This window comes from Coccinella septempunctata, chromosome 7, assembly GCF_907165205.1.
Source record: "Coccinella septempunctata chromosome 7, icCocSept1.1, whole genome shotgun sequence".
NCBI lineage: Eukaryota > Metazoa > Arthropoda > Insecta > Coleoptera > Coccinellidae > Coccinella > Coccinella septempunctata.
The window spans coordinates 28,586,565-28,604,905 of NC_058195.1; the positions used below are offsets into that span (position 1 = coordinate 28,586,565).

Genomic DNA, 18,341 nt, shown 5'->3' on the forward strand with positions numbered 1-18,341 from the left:
TTGAAACGAGTAATTGGAAACCAAAACTGTCATTTAAGTTTTCTAATCAAATTAATCTACCCTAAAAATAGGAGAAAATTGCTACAAAACCGTAGTTAGATTTTTATTGCTATATCAAATTTTTGCGATTTCTTCCTGCATGAGAATGTGTTTTATGTTTTTAACCGGAAACGGTGCCTCGTCCAGCAAAAAGTCAAGAGACCGAATTTGCTCCAAATTAAATAAGTATTTGAAAAGTAATTTTTATTGTCGGAAAAACCAGTGGCGTATCATTTTTTCATCTGAAAATATTCAGTCTCGCTGCAGTACGGAGGCCACAGGTAGAATAGAAAAGAAATGATATTATGCAAAAAGTGCTCCTTGACACTCAAAAACTATGTCTCAAATTTCATAAAAATATTTCGAGCAGTGTGAAAGTTATTAATAAAAAACATTTATTTTTCTATAATTTTAACACCCCGTATCTCGGAGAGGAAACATTTCTCGACATATGTTCATATGACAAACTAGGGCTTATTTTTGATGTAGAATACGTGGTTAAAATTTCTTGGTTATGATCTGGACCACCCTGTATTTGACAGCGTCTGTTTCGAAATAGCGACCACACCTGTTGGCAGACGCTTACGATTTCAATTCAGTTACGATCCTAGACCATTTTGACACAACATTCATCTTGGTAACTATTAGGAAGTTCCAATCGATTTTTTCTCATCTTTTCAATTTTTTTTATCCCATAAGGCGACCACTCACGCCCGGCAGACGAGCGGTTTCAAGTTTTGGTAATAAAGTTGAACCAAAGTGCCAAACCAAACCTTTGGTAACTTATGAGGTAGTTGTTTTTGCTGTCAGCTCTCGGACTATTAACCACATATATCTTAATCTGGCACGTTCGAGTATGTACAATGACTGTTTTTTTTTTACTATTCTGACAGGCTGTCCTCGACAATTCCCCCTATATCATTGAACTAAAGAAAGTTCAATGGACGAAACCGTTTTTTTGCGCCCTCTCTTAACCTGGGGTGAATTAATGGGTGTTTCTTTCAATATACAATTAATAGATGACGCTGGAAAAAGTTGATTTCAAGATTTCCTTCAACTTTCAACTTCATTCACAGGACAAGGAGAGATTTGTGTTCTGTCATTTGAAATTTTGAAAATTAATCTTTTTGAATTGAAATGTTTGAAAATATTTTATATATCCTAGTTTAGGCAGCGAGTTATTATTCCCATGATTTTGTGAGGTTTTTTCATCCCCTTCAGGTAATGCGAAGAACATTTTTAGTGAACTGTTTTATTTTTACCTATTGAATTATGCATTTTCAAATGGACTTGGTAACATTCGATACATTGGAGTTGTAACGAACGATACTACCAATTTTACTCACTTATGAAATGACTTAATTTTAATATTTTTCAACTATTGATCAATAAGGTATCGGAAAGAGTAAATATCAAAAGGGAAAATATCAAACTATATTTCCGGATATCCGATTAGAAAAAAAAATTCATTCCCGTGCTGGAGAAGGCGTAATTCTACGTGAAAGTTACGATTGTGGCGTCTGTGAAATAGCTTATCAGGAAAAACTTTCCTATACCTACTGAAATGGTTCGAATTTAAGACTGGAGTCCTGGTATAAACGAAAAAATAAACCTTTATAGAGTATATCTTATTGCTTGTTGATCCATGCAATTAATAAAATAATACAATAAAGAATGCCATATTATCCTTATTTTTTCCTTTGCATTAATCGGTTTTTCACTTTGAAAATTATGCGAATGAAAGAATACTACTGCGGTGATTTATTCGTATCATAAAAATACTAAACTACTGATATTTCATCTGAACTAAATACCAGTACATTGGTGTTTATATTATTTGATACTAATAAATTGTCAAGTAGTTTTCTTGCGTTCACATGGACAACTTGAATTTCCTGCAATGTATGGAGAATATACTGAAAACACAGAAATTATACTCGTTCTTTTTGTTTGACAATAACACAGCTTTTTTTTCAAAACCAGATCTACTCAAGCTTCACCCCAGTCCACCAGAGGTCGCGGTGAACAATGTTTCAAAATATTGTGAGAGTTTCCTATCTACACTACCTTAATCTATGGGACCACAGCCAGAGTTTGTCTCTGAACATTGAACTAAAGTTCAATGTCTCTGACTGCTCTGTAATCTGTGGTCTCTGACAAGAGTATGACCACTGAACACTAATATAAGTACAGAGATAAAGGCTGTGGTCCGTATATACACTTTGGTTACTTCTGGTTAGTAAGTGGGCGGTCCGTATATGTCGAATTTCTGACAATTTGGTTCAATATCAGTCACCAGACTAACCGCTCTGGTAACTTTCGGTTACCAAATGTGTATATACGGACCATACGCATAGATTCTATATCTCTGTATAAGTATGACCACAGAACACTAATATAAGTACATTGAACTAAAGAAATTCTTTAGTTCAATGTATAAGTATGACCAAAAAGTTGATAGTGTTCTGCGGTTGATACTCTTTGGAATGACCCATAGAGAAAGGGAAAGTCTCTGTGAACGTTAATTGGGAGTTATGGGTTGCGTTCACAAACTTACTCTGAGCAAGCTCTGAGTAAGCTCTGATTACTCGAAGCGTTCACAAACGTACTTTTAGTTCCTCATAGCGTTATTTATTGGTAAAACTAGTGCTGCACTGGTGCAGTTTTTATGTTCTATTGGTGTTTGGAGTGCAAAAAGTAATGTTCTTTTGGAAAATTGGTTCCGCACTATATGCACTCAGTGCGCATTTTTCGGCACGAGGTCTGAGAGCTGCCAGTGTTGGTGCAATTCCAGAGACCCTTTCTCTTAGCGTTTTCTATTGGTAAAACTAGTTCTGCACTGAGTGCACTCGAATATTATTTCCGTGCTGTCAAGGAGCACATCTAGTGCAGCTCCAACAGAACATACGAAACCGAAATTTGAACGGGTCGATCATAGATAGAAAAGAAATCTATGGGTTCGATGTCATTTGTTTGCCTTGTTTATTGTGGGGCAGTTTGCCCTTTTTGAAATAAAAAATGGAAAATGTTTTAGTACTCATTTTCAGAATCAATCAAGAAATAATTTCTATACATGAAGCAGTTGAAGAAGATAATCCTGATCATGTTTTCAAATCATGTAACTAGTAAGTGCGCGACTTCAGATTAATTCATTTTTGCAATTCATTTATTTTTGAAAAGATAATTAAGATACAAAAGTTTTCTATTTGTTACTCAGCATCAGTCCTCTTGTGAGGAACGTCTGTCCTTCTGTTTAGATGAAACAACTAAATATGTCAGCAAATGAAGATAACAAATTCATAACAGCAAAAATATCTTCACTGTTCATGACGACAAAAGTTGCAAAACACTACTAAACAATATTCTGAAAATGTTTTTAAAATTTTCAACATAATTTGTGTCAGTGTTCTCTGGTTTTGAATCTAACCGAATTGCACCAACACTGGCACGAGCTCTCAGACCTCGTGTCGAAAAATGCGCACTGAGTGCATATAGTGCGGAACCAGTTTTCCAAAAGAACATGACTTTTTGCACTCGGAACACCAATAGAACATAAAAACTGCACCAGTGCAGCACTAGTTTTACCAATAGAAAACGCTATCTATGTGCAATTCGATTAGATTCAAAACCAGAGAACACTGACACAATTAATGGTAAAATTTTAAAATTCAAATTATGTTGAAAATTTGAAAAACATTCTCAGGATATTGTAGTACTGTTTTGCAACTTTTGTCATCACAAACAGTGAAGATATTTTTGCTGTTATGAATTTGTTATCTTCATTTGCTGACAGCATTGAGTATTAATACTCAATGCTGACAGTGAAGACGAGCTCGAATATTTAGCTGTTTTATCTAAACAGAAGGACACTCCGAAAATAAAAAAAATTCTTGCAGACGTTGTTCACAAGAGGACTGATGCTGAGTAACAAATAGAAGACTTTTGTATTTTAATTATCCGTTCAAAAATAAATGAATTGCAAAAATGAAATTGAACTGAAGTCGCGCACTTACTAGTCACATGATTTGAAAACATGATCAGGATTATCTTCTTCAACTGCTTCATTTATAGAAGTTATTTCTTGATTGAATCTGAAAATGAGTATTAAAATATTTTCCATTTTTTATTTCAAAAAGGGAAAACTGACCCACAACAAACAAGGCAAAATGACATCGAACCCATAGATTTCTTTTCAATTTATGATCGACCCGTTCAAATTTCGGTTACGTATATGTTATGTTGGAGCTGCAATGTGCTCCTTGACAGCACGGAAATAATATTCGAGTGCACTCAGTCAAAGATATTACACAATATCTTTGCACTCAGTGCAGAACTAGTTTTTAAGAAAACGCACTGCCCCACTATTTACAGACTCAGGAACGAGTGAGATCTCTTGTTCCTCTCAAAGATTATAGAGTATATATAATTCTCTATAATCTTTGGTTCCTCTGTGGTTCTATGGCTCTAACCCATAGATTTCTCTATGCTCTAACCTAATCTAACCTAACCCTATTTGACTGAGAAAAATATTGAATGTAAATGTAATATCTTTCCTCTTTCCTAAAAGACCTTTTAGGGTTCAATGAGTTGAAGTGGATGCACTGAATTCTATACATTAAACTCTATCGGTTCATAATGCCAAAAGTGAAATCTGAAAAAAAAACTAGGGTCCATGGGACTGTAGCAAAACAAGGTATGCTTTCTCTCTTTTTGAAGATTCAATATATGTGATATATATATAAAATTTTTTTAGGTATCCTTTTCAATAAGGATTTCGGTCAACATATATTGAAGAATCCCATGGTCATCAAATCTATGGTAGAAAAAGCAGCAATTAGACCTACAGATACTGTGCTCGAAATAGGGCCTGGTACAGGAAATATGACTGTAGCTCTATTAGATTGTGCAAAAAAAGTTATAGCGTGTGAAATTGATAAAAGATTAGTTGCAGAATTACAAAAACGAGTTCAAGGTACTCACTTGAAACCGAAACTTGAGATTTTAGTAGGAGATGTTTTGAAAACTGATTTACCATTTTTCAATTTATGTGTTGCTAATATTCCATATCAGATATCATCTCCTCTTGTTTTCAAATTATTATTGCACAGGCCATTTTACCGATGTGCCATACTTATGTTCCAAAAAGAATTTGCACAGAGAATAGTTGCTCAGAAGAATGACAAATTATATAGTAGATTATCTGTGAATACACAGTTATTAGCCAGAGTGGACATTATATTGAATGTGAGTATAAATTGAAGTAGATATTTATAAAACTCAAATTATATATCTGATAATTTTTAATGATAGGTATATTTTTCTTTTTGCATGTTTCAATTTTCATTTGATTCTGGGTAATTGTGCTTATATCAATTTGTGAAATAATAGTTCAGTTAATTGAGCATTATAATGCGTTTCTTAACACGTTCGCGACATCGACAGATTCATAGAGGGACCCGTGTGGACGTTATTTCACTTTTCTTGTTGAATTACATATGTTCATTTTAAACATTAATATAACCTATTTTTATGTCGAACTTGTTTGTTTTTCAAGTTTTTGACCATTTTCCGTCGTGTCCCACCGGTTGGACACGCAAGGCCTCTAGCAATAACCCAGCGTGACCCACCGGTGGGTCATGACGTCGTGAACGTGTTACGAACTAACGAATTAACTTAAAAAATACTGTGGAATGACACAGATTCCTTAGTCACAAATGATTTGGAATATGAAGTTTGAAAAAATATGAACATACTGTTAACATGTAAAGGGTGTTTTATAATAAACTAGACAACATACAAGGTTTGTCTAAAGGATGATTCCTTGGCAAAAATTAAAGGGGCCCTTTCTATAAACCACTGTTTTTCAATGTGCTTGTTGCAATCCTCTGGGGATCCGATCCCATATTAGGGACCTATTTTTTAGTTATGGGGGATTCTAAAACTTAAGTTTATCTTGCCAGGTTTATTCTGAGCTACTTATTGCTTCTTGTTCCATAATAATGGAAATTTGTTTTGCTTTACAATCAATTGTCACAATTTTTTTACAGGTTGGAAGAAATAATTTCAGACCTCCTCCCAAAGTTGATTCAGCAGTGGTACGTTTAGAACCTAGAAATCCACCTCCACCTATTTCATATACTGAATGGGATGGATTGACTAGAATAGCTTTCACCAGGAAGAATAAAACATTGGCCAGCTTATTTCGGCAAACATGTATACTTTCTACCCTAGAAAAAAATTACAGGATACACTGCAGCATGCGCAATCAGGTAAATTCAATATGTATGATAAGAGAGAAAGAAAAGTTTCCATTTCATCATTTAATTCTCTCAAATCTTTCAATATTTGTGTGTCTGTTTTTGATGGATCAAATGTTATTCTTGTGATTGAAATAGTAAGGAAAACAACTGTGATGTCACATACATTTGTGATTTATGAAGTGGTCTTTGATTTCAAAATTTCTGTGAATTCATGTAGCAAGTTGCAAAATACCACCTAGTTTTCAGGAAATGAAATGTTCATATACTTTCAGGAAATACCAGAAAATTTGAATTTCAAAGATAAAATAGAGAAAATTTTAACAGATGTCAATGCTGATAAATTGAGAGCCAGGTCGATGGATGTGGATGACTTCATGTCGTAAGTTTATTCTGAGAGGAAAAATTCTGAATGACAATTTTTTTTTCTTTTCAGGTTGTTGCTGGCGTTTAATAAGGAGAACATTTATTTCGCGTGATCGTAATTTGGTACAGATATAATTTTATTTTGTAAATAAAAATTAGATTTCACTATATTTTGTCACATTTTCTACTTGTTTGGGATATGGGTGAAATTGGCGCAGCACTTTTCGGTTCATCATTCATTTTTGTGTTGTCATTTTATTTAATGCGGGTTTAAACGCAGTGGCGCATTTTCTATATAAGTTAGATAGGCTATAGTCTACGGCGCTGTAGTAATTTAAATATGAATGCAACATATCTCTTCAACGGAGCGCTTTCAGGCATGACACCATGCGTATGGTCCGTATAAACACATTTGGTAACCGAGATTTACCAGAGCGGTTAGTACTCTGGTGACAGATAATTGCACCAAAGTGTCAGGAATTCGATATATACGGACCGCCCACTTACTAACCAAAAGAAACCAAAGTGTACATACGGACCACAGCCCATATAAAGTAGTTTTCATCTTATTTTGAGGTTTCAAAGCTATATCTAAATTTATTCTCATTAATCCTGTTTGTTAATGATAGGCTTGTTCGTAGAGTGGTTCACAACCGTTGCAAACCACTCTACGAACAAACATATTATATTCTACTATTCTTAGTTTTCTAAGAAATATAGGTTTAGAATAGGCGTCAATTTAGGGCGACACATTTGTTAGGCCCACAGGCCACCGAATGCGAAGCTGAGCGTTTTCAATGCTAAAATGAGTAACAAGCTGCGAATCGAGTGACGTAGCTTGTCATTTAGCATTGAAAACGCTCAACTTCGCATTCGGTGGCCGGTCGGCCTCAATCCGCTCAGTTTGAACTGCTTAAATAGATTTTTTTCATAAGTACCTGAAATTCAAGGCTTAAGGTTAAGTTAGCCCTTGTCCCTTGTTGATTCGGGCTTTATTTTGGAAAAAGTAAGTAAAGTAAAAAACTTTCGTCTAGTAAAGAGGGCGGGCACACCTAGTTTTTAAGCGAACTTCAGTCGCCGGTCATTGTTAGTGATAAAAATTATGGATAAAGTTTTAAATAAGTAACTTCGACTCATGTGCAAAAACGTTGTTGATAAAGAACTTTATTCAGTTCATTGTATCCAGTAGGTATGGCACGGATTATATCATTATAATGAGGCCTATCCTCTATCCTACATAGTCTCGGTATACTGAAAAGAAGCTCTGCGCTCATATAAAGTATTTTCCTAGTTTTTCGGTACATATTTTACCCCTTTTCTCGTGAAACGTGAATTCCGTTAGATGGCGGTCGAACTAACTATATTCTACAGTGACTATATAGTCACTGTACTACAGGGTGGGCTTTTTAAAACGAAACAGACGAGACAACCACCTTAATAGTTGAGGAAAGTAATTACCAATAATAATTATTTCATTGTCTAATGGTTTCCATCGTAACCACAGAATGAATTAACCCTCTAATACCCAAGTCCGCCTTGAGATTGGTTGCATATAAATGGATAAAAAATTATTCTGCCCATGTCCGCCTTCAGTATAGGTTCATTTTGTGAGTACAGGTGTTAATGTAAATCAGTTAACTATTTGCGAAAAAAAGATGTAGATTATTCATGAGCTGATTTTTAACTATACGGAAATAATTTTAAAAAAGAAAAAAAACTTGGGCACTAGAGGGTTAAGTCAAATAATTGATGAATTCACATAGCATGGTTAGCGGAATGACTGGTACTGTACGAAATTCAAAATTGAATATCTCGAAAACAAATGCATTAAATGAGAAAAAAATTAATACGCTGAATTCAGGATAAAAAGACCTTTCAAATGAGGTATCACTCACCCTTTCTTTCCTATTCAAAATTTAGGGGTTGAAGCGATATATTTGTGAATTTGACCTTAGAAGTTATGTCCCCCCCTGAAACAAAAATCAGGGTTGAGTTTTGGGGGCGGTTTGAAATGAAATTTTTCTGATTTTGACATATAAAATGAGACTCTTTGAAAGTAATATTAAATATGAACCTATATTACTTCGGGGGGTTTGAACCCCCAAACCCCCCCCCTGGCTACGCCCGTGTGTCCGGGCATTTTTTTGAAATAAATTTATTTCGCCCGGTATCTCGTCTGTTTCGTTTTAAAAAGCCCACCCAGTATATTCAACTCCCAACAACTTACCTAACTTATATTAATTCCTTCAGAGAAAGATTTTTGACTGTGAGGCATCAAGCAATAAATATTCAAATGAAATTATAGTTCGCTATAAAACGGTCTACTAGATATTTGATCTCTTCGAATAATAAATTCAATAAAATGAAGATTTGTTACAAAAAAGTGATCCAGAACAGCAGAAAAAAAAATGTGAATTTCAAAGAGCTTCTGAGTCCCTTTTGGTACAACAGGAACATGAAAAAAATTTAGGAAAAAAGTGCTGAAAATGCAGCACGAAAGACATTTTACATCACAGTAAAAACCAACTTCGATAAACACATTGACACAATTCTCAAGTACTATTCATAAGGATAATTATGGTAAAAATCAAACAAATACCTATCATAAAATGAACATCATATTCTATCCCAAATTTTATATTAACAAAAAATAGCAACATAACAAATATTCTTTGTAAATATCACTCATAGTAGGAAATTAGGACTTCTTCTATCACAGTTCTTATACCCTGGATTTGTCTATATGAACTAAACTCAAATTCAAATATGTTGAATCCATGAGAATATTATTAAAAAATAAGAAAAAAATTAACAATTGATAATATAAATATGTCAGAAAATCAAGTAAAATAAAAACAAAAATTGAATAAATTCGTGAAAAAATACTGTTGTAACAATATCACTCTAGGCAAGAATAGCCTACGGAGTTTGTGAAATAGGATCTAGGATTTTTGTAATAATAATGCATTTTCAAATGTTGTTGAAAATCGCACTTGAAAAAATCCATGAAACATAAATGACATCGGATTTTATAGAACTGAATGTGGCTATATTTATAATCACAGCTCTGCGTTAAGAAGGATGCGATATTATTTATACTGGTTGCATACGTTTCAGAGTTGAAATTAATTAAATAGTGATTATAATTTTGTTCCATTTCTAAAATATTTCTCATAATCTCTTGTTCTTGATGTATATTCAGGTGATTCAGAAGGTGAACTTTATGAATGAATTCCAGATTACATATATGGCAACAATAGATAGTCACATGGTTTTTGATATGTTCACTATATTGCTTTTGAGTGAGGTAATGTGTATTACAAGTTTGACAATGAAAATTGTGGAGTTTTCTATGCTCTATCAATTTACTCTTAGTTCTATATCCATTTCCACATATAGTACAGTATACTTTTTTGTCAAGAATGGGATAAAATGAGTATTTTCCATTGTCAGATGATGACTCTGTATCAGAAGTAACCATTATTATATCCTCTTTATCAGTATCAGGTTCCTCTTTTCGACTACAATCACAAATGTAAAATTCTCCAGTTTTATGATCTAAAGATTTTAGACCATCAGGTTTCACAAACTCTAGACAGAACCGTTTATAATGCTTTATTGGTTTTTTATTTCTTGCTACTCTCTTCTTCAATTTATTTTCCTTAGATTTTTCTGGAACAAGAAGAAGCTTTTCATTGGGTTTAATGACTTCTAACATACAATTTGAATTATTATCATAAATGAAAGCCTTCAAAGGAAATGTCTGTTTTGGTGGAATTTCTTCATACTTAGTTGAATTGCTAGGTATATCATCTATACTTAATTCCAAAGATTCTTCATTGTCACTACATAATTCAATAGTTATTTCTTTGTTGCCATATGTGATTTGAATATTATCTTCAATATATAATTTTTCAACTCTCCGTGAACCATTTGTTCTTTCATTAAGGGGTTCAATTTTTTTCTTGGTTTTCACCCAACTAAATGGCCGCACAGTACAATGTGAAGAATATTTAATTAACTGTTTTGCTATCCTGCGTTTGCAATGTCTCTTTATGTAATGTTCACCCAAAATTTCCAACGATGGAAATCTCAAGAAACATATTGTGCACCGTACATGTCTCAAATGGTTTTTCATATGATGCTGCATTAGCAATTTCTTCGATGAGAATTTCAATAGACATACTTTGCAAATAACAGGCATTTCAGAAGTTGATAACGGAAAATTACCTGCAATGTTTCAAATTATTCAGAATTCTAGAAGTTACAGAATTAAAAAATAAGTAAGTTTAATTTGATAAAATAAAATAATGTATATATGTAGGTACTCTCTATAATTATTGTCAGAAAAACGACTGAATGTACCTTAATAGATATTGATATTTTTCGATATAGGGAACTATATATCACTATATCCAAATCATATAAAACTTTTTAAATTAAAAAATATTTGAGGTTGTAACCACAGATTACAGAGATCTCTGTAATCTCACATAGAGGTGAGTGTGGACCATAGACCTAATAATACATGGACAGGCCTTCACGTGGTTTTCCCGTTCACCGCATCGAGGAATACCAACGAGAGAGAGGGGGGTGGTAGAAAAGAGAGATAACAGTAGTCCCTGGTAGTAAACGTCAAGCTGGTAGCTGGTAGAGAATAAATCAACGTTGCCGCTTCAACCAAGTTATCGAGTAAACTCGGGAATTCTACCAGCCCGCTGAACCTCCATGTTGCATTTTTGGGTGGTTGTCGGTAGATTTATAGACTTTCTATTAATTTGAAGCAATTTTTGTACTGAAAGAGAAGACAACAACAGAGGTTGTCTCTGACTGAAATCAACTTCGAAAATGTTATCAAATCAACTATATTTTTCTCGTACTTGAAACTTTCAAGTGTTGATAAAATAATAGATTCCGTATAAAAAAAATACTACCTGAAAATTTTTTTTTTGATTTTAATTAATGTAAAAAACTTGAGAGTTGTGTAAAACAACACTATTATCTCATTCGCCAGAGTCTGATTTTATATACACTGAAATTACTCGTGATTTGCGAAGATAAAAGGACCCCTGCTTTGCGTTCTGGCTGCACAGAGAAAAATTAATCGTTAAAGTGAATTTTTTAAACATTTCACCTTCCTTGAGCAAGAACATGTGTGGTATAGAGAAAAGGACAATAATTTTGAGTATGTTTATTGATACTTTCACAAATAACATGAAATTTCCTGCCGGGAAAATATTTATATGATGATTAATCAATCACAATTTTTTTTTCAATTATTTTGATAGGTTCTCCATCAGGTGGTTTAGTTGCTCTTCTCTGGCACTCCTGGCAGTAATATTTTACTGCTCCTGTTTCTTTATCGTGTGGCTTTCCAGTGTTAGATTTCTGTGACACTGATCAACAGAAAATATTGAGTTTTTAGTTTGCCGATGTCACAGGACTTACTGAATGATTTACATCTTTTCTCTTCCTAATATTGAATCCAGATTAGAGTTAAGTATTTTCTTCGGACATGCCTTGAAATAGAATGTGATGGTACAATATGTAACTACTTCGTTTAGAACAACATTCCTTATAATATTCAATAATATATCTACTATCTCGAAATTCAAGTCACCTCTACAAATTCTTGCTGTGGCCTTATGAAATATAGAAAGTAGACTAGGTATATTCCTTGTAAATCTTTGTAAATCATGTCCTATATGTACATACATGAAATAACAAAGAAACTCCTTCATTGGTCTATTATTTCCAAAAATAAATCACTTTCGCTTTATTAGCATGTAGCAGTCGATTCTAAAAACCTAGATTTCTGCTAAATTGTTTGTGACGAGAATGAAATATCGATTGAAAACACAGTAGCTGAACAGTAAACAATAAACATATGATTTTGACATTTTCTACCATATGTCCATCTCTTTCTAACGTACTACTCGTGACCTCTCTCTCTCAGGGCCTGTCCATATTTTATTAGGTCTATGGTGTGGACCAATCAAAATTCTAGAAAAAGACAACTGCATGCCCGACGTGCATTTCTCTCTGTCACTTTTTTTGACCGTATTTCATGCATAGATATAAAGGGAAGGCACAGTCCATGTCTATATGTCTATGTGTTAGCGTTTTCTGCTTGTTGCACTGGTGCGCAACTGCGCACCACTTATTAGTGTTCTGTACTGCGCACTAGCAAAGCAATAGTGCTGCGCCGTTCGAGTGTATCGTTTTCCGCTTACCTTTTCGGTGCGAACTTTTTCAGTGTTTGCCAGTGTTTGCGTTTTCTGCTTACGCTTGTACTGTCCTGGCCTTAAATTACCTTGCGCTGGTCAGTGATGCTTGTAGAATTCTTTTTACTTCGAAGATACTTACGAATGACAGCACTTTAAAGACACCTTACTACTCTATGGCCAAAAATCGTGATCGTCTGGTTGTGGTAGGACCAGTGGCGGCTGGTCTGTGAGGGCTATAGGGCTACAGCCCCCCATACAAGAAATCACAAGAAATCAATCCTTTTATGCTATTTACCTTCCCATACGATTTTCAATGAAAATATTACTTTCCACGGTTATTTATATAATTTATTAATGTAAAACTTTCATGCGACTCCTGCAGTTTTGTTTATTTCAATCATAATCTAGCAGTTCGTCCCTGCATGGGCGATGAATCGTATAGCCCCGAATTCTTGCATTCGGACAGTCATTCGGCTCCAGCCGCAACTCTTCGTGTCGGTCGTTTTAAGGAGTAAAAGGGCTACGTTAAAAGTCGCCCCTATCCGCTTCATTCTAGCCGCTGCCGGCTAGCGTATAGACAACCTAGCGTGCGTTCGTATTTGTTTACGTTTTCAAATCACGGCGGACAATAGTGTTCAAAATATTTTAAAAACTGATTTCGCTGGCGGAAAAAAGCCGTATTCAACTGCTGGGTAGACCGACTCCCGATTTAAATTTAACCCAGGCAGATAAAACTCCAAAAACTTCTCAAGACAAGTGTATAACAATTGATAACGTATGGACAAGGGCAGGATTTAGAGATTTGCATCACCTTAATGAAAAAATTAAGAAGCATGAGCTATCTGCCTAGCATGTAAATTGTTCGACAGAATTAGCTTTTCTGGTTACGACTAATATCGCAGCTCAATTAGAATACCGCGGAATAATATTATTAAGCACAACGAGCAAGTAGATAAGAACAGGTATGTTTCAAAAAGAATTATAAATTGCATAAAATTTTGCGGAAAACTGGTTTTAAAATTTCATATTTTTATTATTATTCTAAAAGTAGCCCCCTAGTGAACTAGATCACGAGCCGCCACTGGGTAGGACTCCACATTACGTAGGCAACCCAAAGTACTTACCCTGATTACTAATAGAAAAATTGACGGGAGGTTGGGAGATTCGAAAGAAAACAACACATTTAAACCCAAACAAGAAACGTTTATTTCGGGTTTCATTGGAGACGATTCCCAATGTCATAGCGCTAGGGCGCAGCAGAGGGGAGGAAAAAGAGCTGCGAGAAAACCTCCCCTTAGAACAGCAACAACTACATAATCTACTACACAGGTATGCTTTTACGTAGCTACGGCAACAGGTTCAACTGGCGAGAGAAAATCTCACGTGAAATGCACACTTGGTGGAATCAGTTACATCTACAGCTATCAGCTCCTTAATGATGACTCTTAACCGATACTTCAGTGAGATGAGTTACGTTCAGCATACAACAGTTCTGAATTGGGTAGGGTTCAGTCAGGGGGTTGTGGGAAGGATTAAGCTGCATTCACAATCAATTCGCGGGCCGAAGTGCACTTCGGCACGAAATTTACCATTCGCAATAATCTTGGAACCAAATACTCAAATGAATCAAAAATGTAACTGATCAAAACATAAGCATCAGCATCATCTATAGCCGGCACGAAATTCCTTGCCGAAGTGATAGTTTGCAACTTGCAAGAAATTTTGTCTTGAATTTCATTGTGAATGGTAACGGAGAACGCCATCTGCTAAGCTTCCGTGCCGAAGTGCACTTCGGCCCGTGAATTGATTGTGAATGTAGCTTTAGACTCAGATGCAAGGGCATCCAGCCTAAAGGGTTGGAGACGCAGTTACAACGGTACCCGGCCTCAAGGGAGAGAGATGCAGCTGCAAGGGCATCCGGCCTCAGAAATCGACGCAGATACAACGGTATCCGGCCTAAAGGGTGAGAGACGCAGCTGCAAGGGCATCCGGCCTCAGAAATCGACGCAGATACAAGGGTATCCGGCCTGCAGGATACTAGGAAGGGCAAAATCCACAAAAGTTGTATGTTTGTCCCGTAACACAAATATGAATTATTTCCGCTCTTGGCTATCACGTTCAAATATGTCCTGTATTGACCAACTCCACCAGTGAAGAGAAAAATAATAATAATAAAAGAAAAGGAAAAAATGGTAATTAAGGGTCCTTAATGCAATTACAGTATTTACCCTGTTGGTCGTACCTAAGTAATCGAATCATTGGCTTGGCTTGGGGACGTTTCAGTGACATTTACACGTATTCATAAGATGAGCACAAAAAAATATGTAGAAATTAAGAAATTAATACTGTGAACATTATATAACACAAGCGCATCCACCATGAAACAAGTTTATTATAATAACTAGCCCTCAAATCATAAATGGAATAGAATTGGAAGCAAAAAGGGGTAGCGTACAAAATGGCGTCTGGCGTCCCTATGACGTGTTCAAAGAAAGAAAAACTCAGAAAGTACGTTATTATCTACAATAAAGAAAATGAGTTATATTGTGTGTGAAGCACATAAAATAGGGACGGACGGAATTGGCCCTCGAGTAATTAACGAAATACAATGAAAACTAATATGATGCACCAAGTACCCCAAAACCGCATATTCGCAATAAAACCTTAAAATTAATAAAATAAGAAACGGTAATAATGAAATGAGTGGTAACTTACGTATGGGATTCACTGAACAAAATAAAGAAAAAGAACAAGCTTTGTCTTACTCAAAAATTCACTCTAGAAAAAAAAAACTAACTAACAGGAAAAACCGGTTTAACTCGTTTCAAGAAAGGACGCTTAATGAATGCCTTCTTCATTAGGAATTTCTTGTCTTTTCGATCTCAAGTGCCTACTTGAAAAAGAGCGTCTTCCAGGGTTCTTAACGCTTGCGCCATCTCCCCTTTCAATTCAACAGCTAGTACAGAAAACCTTCTCCAACATTTCATTTCTTACTGGTGGTCTTTGATATTGAAAAAAAAAGCAGTCCACTACACGCTTAACTTTATCAAAGATTAACAAAGATTAACTTTATCAAAGATTAACTCTTTGACTTTATCGACACTGGCTCTGCACTCTATAAACGTTTTCCATATGATTGTCTGCGCTCTGGTAGTTTATTTTGGCTGATATATTCTTGAATATTTGCACCACGTTTTCGTTGTTCGACTCAGGAACCCCGACCACCTCAAGCTCGCTCATCTTCATACTCTGCTGAAGCATACCTATTTCCTCTTTAATTTTTTTATTTTCCTGTTTAAGTTTTTTTATTTTCCTGTTTAAGTTTAACAACTTCTGAATCAGATGCGGAAATCATATTTTCAAGAGTTTCTACTGATTTAAGCTTTTTCTCGAAATCATCAATCTTACTTACCATAAAAATTGATTGCTGTAGTTAATTCGTTCTGTTGTTTAATAATAGCAACAGTTCTGTCAAACTTGCTTTCGATACTCTTATTCGAGTTGGACAGCCTCGTACCTTCCGTACATTCTCCACAAAGCCACTTAATTCCTTCATTGCCGGAGTACTTGATGACATCATATTATTGTCGTAGTAGTTAAAAAATTTTTCACTCTTAATAAACGAATTGCACCGTTAGGCCTGCCGCAGACATGCAACTTTTCAGTTGCGCAACAGTTTGATTGCAAGCGGTTCGAGGGCGCACACAAAGGCAATCGCTGCAACTTTTCAGTTGCATGTCTGCGCGGTCCCATATAAATTCATTGTACATGTCTGCGGCAGGCCTTATAAACGGTACGCATATTAGCTGACTGACCAGCTGTGTCCCCATTGGACATTGACTGACACTATCGTAATTTTGATTTACATAACAAACAACAAAAGTTTATAAAGTTTCAGCCTTTAGAAATTGATTTTATTATGTCGGTGATCACGACATGTTTGACCGCGCACCTGAGGCACCTGTTCTAATATACACTTGACTGACCGTAGCATTTTATTGTATATTATGATTATAGTCACCTGAGAAAAAACCGAGCTTAATAAATTCAGAGACTTTTTTTGGCTGTGCCTCTCCATCTATTATCCTTTGAATCTTTGAATCGCAACCATAGACTAATAAAGGTCTATGATCGCAACCCAATTAATAGGGTAATCTAACGATTTGTCAAAATCAGCTGATTGTTCGTTACCGTGGGGCACATAAAGCTTTTTATTATAACTGTAAAGAGGCATTTCTGAGAAAGTTATAGTCTAATTACTCTAATTTAACGTCGGGAAGAACATTTTTTCCAAAAACATGCACAAAGCACAATACTCGACCAAAACAGCACGCGAATCAATGGAGGGAAAAGCTTGTGTGCCCCACGACAGCGAACGCTTAGCTGATTTTGACAAATCGTTAGAGTTTCAATTTCATCTAACCTAACCACAGATTACAGAGATTACTCTGTAATCTGTGAACCTAACCATTGCTACTGTCAAGTCAACCCCCAACATTTTTTGGAAGTGGAAGAGATGTCCAGTGTTGGTTAGTTTAGAACTATTTATGTTCTCTACAGTTAAAATTTTCAAAATCACTTCATTATTCTCGAAATAATGTAATGTATAATCCTTGAATATTATTATTGAATAACTTATTACCATAGATTAGAGTTATTAAGTTACCACCTTAATCTATGCTTATTACCGTCAAAAGATTATGTTGATCAGACGGTTGAACCGCCAAAACTCAAGAATAAATAATTTTGAAGTTCTACATTATAGAGAGACAGAATTCCTATGCATGACGACATTGTTCCAAAAAAAAACACCTGAGGGTGGCAACAACCCCCAACATTTTAGAATATGGAACAGATGTTGGAGGTGGTTTAGTTAAAAAGCTGTTTATTAACTAAAACACATCAGCCATCTCTTTCCTATCAAAAAAATAGGGGGTTGCGCCACCCTCAGGTGTTTTTTTCGGAACAATGTCGTCATAGGAATTTTTTCTCCCTAATAGAGAACCTGAAAATAATGTTTTGATTCTTCAAAACTCTTATTAGGTTCTTCAATTTGGGCGGTTCAACTATCTGTTCAGCATCACCTTTTGACGGTAATTTCAATATTACATTTCTTGGATAAACACATAATGAACCGATTTTGAAAATTTTCAACTGGATTATGTACAGAACCAACATAAATAACTTTCAAACTAATCAACACTCACACGAGACACACCTTTAAAACAGCCAGTATGAATTTAGATTGGACTACCTATATCCCTCCATCAGCTTCTCTTCTAAAGAAATAGGGCAAGGTTATTGAGAAAATTCAACCTATATCCTCTATCTCACATTGCACAACGCCTTGCCTATTGATTTTTCGGAGTATTGAAGGGAAAGAAGGGCTTTGGCATTCACCTTGACCTACTCCACATTCTGCATTTTACCCCCACTGGATCCCTGGGTCGCG

At 35.3% G+C, this 18,341-nt stretch overlaps 2 protein-coding genes and 1 long non-coding RNA gene across 4 annotated transcripts; 1 reads left to right on the forward strand and 2 right to left on the reverse strand.

Annotated features, from left to right (window-relative positions):
- The first annotated feature begins 4,526 nt into the window (after positions 1-4,526).
- On the forward strand, positions 4,527-6,832 carry LOC123316658 (probable dimethyladenosine transferase). Of its 2 annotated transcripts, none has more exons than XM_044902846.1 (6): positions 4,527-4,580; positions 4,616-4,732; positions 4,793-5,283; positions 6,087-6,308; positions 6,572-6,678; positions 6,733-6,832. In XM_044902846.1, exons 2-6 carry the CDS (start codon positions 4,675-4,677, stop codon positions 6,773-6,775), a joined length of 921 nt encoding a protein of 306 aa, XP_044758781.1. In that variant the 5' UTR covers positions 4,527-4,580; positions 4,616-4,674; the 3' UTR covers positions 6,776-6,832. The 2 variants fall into 2 exon arrangements, with proteins under 2 accessions (XP_044758781.1, XP_044758782.1); XM_044902847.1 differs by having other exon boundaries at positions 4,556-4,574.
- A 2,435-nt stretch (positions 6,833-9,267) lies between these two features.
- On the reverse strand, positions 9,268-11,151 carry LOC123316601 (zinc finger imprinted 3-like). The gene is made up of 2 exons (XM_044902765.1): positions 11,028-11,151; positions 9,268-10,892 (listed from the first exon to the last, which is right to left on the reverse strand). Exon 2 carries the CDS (start codon positions 10,864-10,866, stop codon positions 9,562-9,564), a length of 1,305 nt encoding a protein of 434 aa, XP_044758700.1. The 5' UTR covers positions 10,867-10,892; positions 11,028-11,151; the 3' UTR covers positions 9,268-9,561.
- A 776-nt stretch (positions 11,152-11,927) lies between these two features.
- On the reverse strand, positions 11,928-12,605 carry LOC123317368. The gene is made up of 3 exons (XR_006538162.1): positions 12,283-12,605; positions 12,123-12,181; positions 11,928-12,058 (listed from the first exon to the last, which is right to left on the reverse strand). It is a non-coding gene; the product is annotated as an uncharacterized LOC123317368 (long non-coding RNA).
- Between the last annotated feature and the right edge of the window lie 5,736 nt (positions 12,606-18,341).

What these genes read in the sequence shown, in the direction of transcription:
- LOC123316601 (XM_044902765.1), bottom strand. Translation starts at nt 10,866, where the DNA reads ATGCCTGTTATTTGCAAAGTATGTCTATTGAAATTCTCATCGAAGAAA.
- LOC123316658 (XM_044902846.1), top strand. Translation starts at nt 4,675, where the DNA reads ATGCCAAAAGTGAAATCTGAAAAAAAAACTAGGGTCCATGGGACTGTA. An exon ending in TGGGACTGTAGCAAAACAAG is followed by an intron (nt 4,733 to 4,792) that starts GTATGCTTTCTC and finishes AAATTTTTTTAG; the next exon opens with GTATCCTTTTCAATAAGGAT. An exon ending in GAGTGGACATTATATTGAAT is followed by an intron (nt 5,284 to 6,086) that starts GTGAGTATAAAT and finishes ATTTTTTTACAG; the next exon opens with GTTGGAAGAAATAATTTCAG.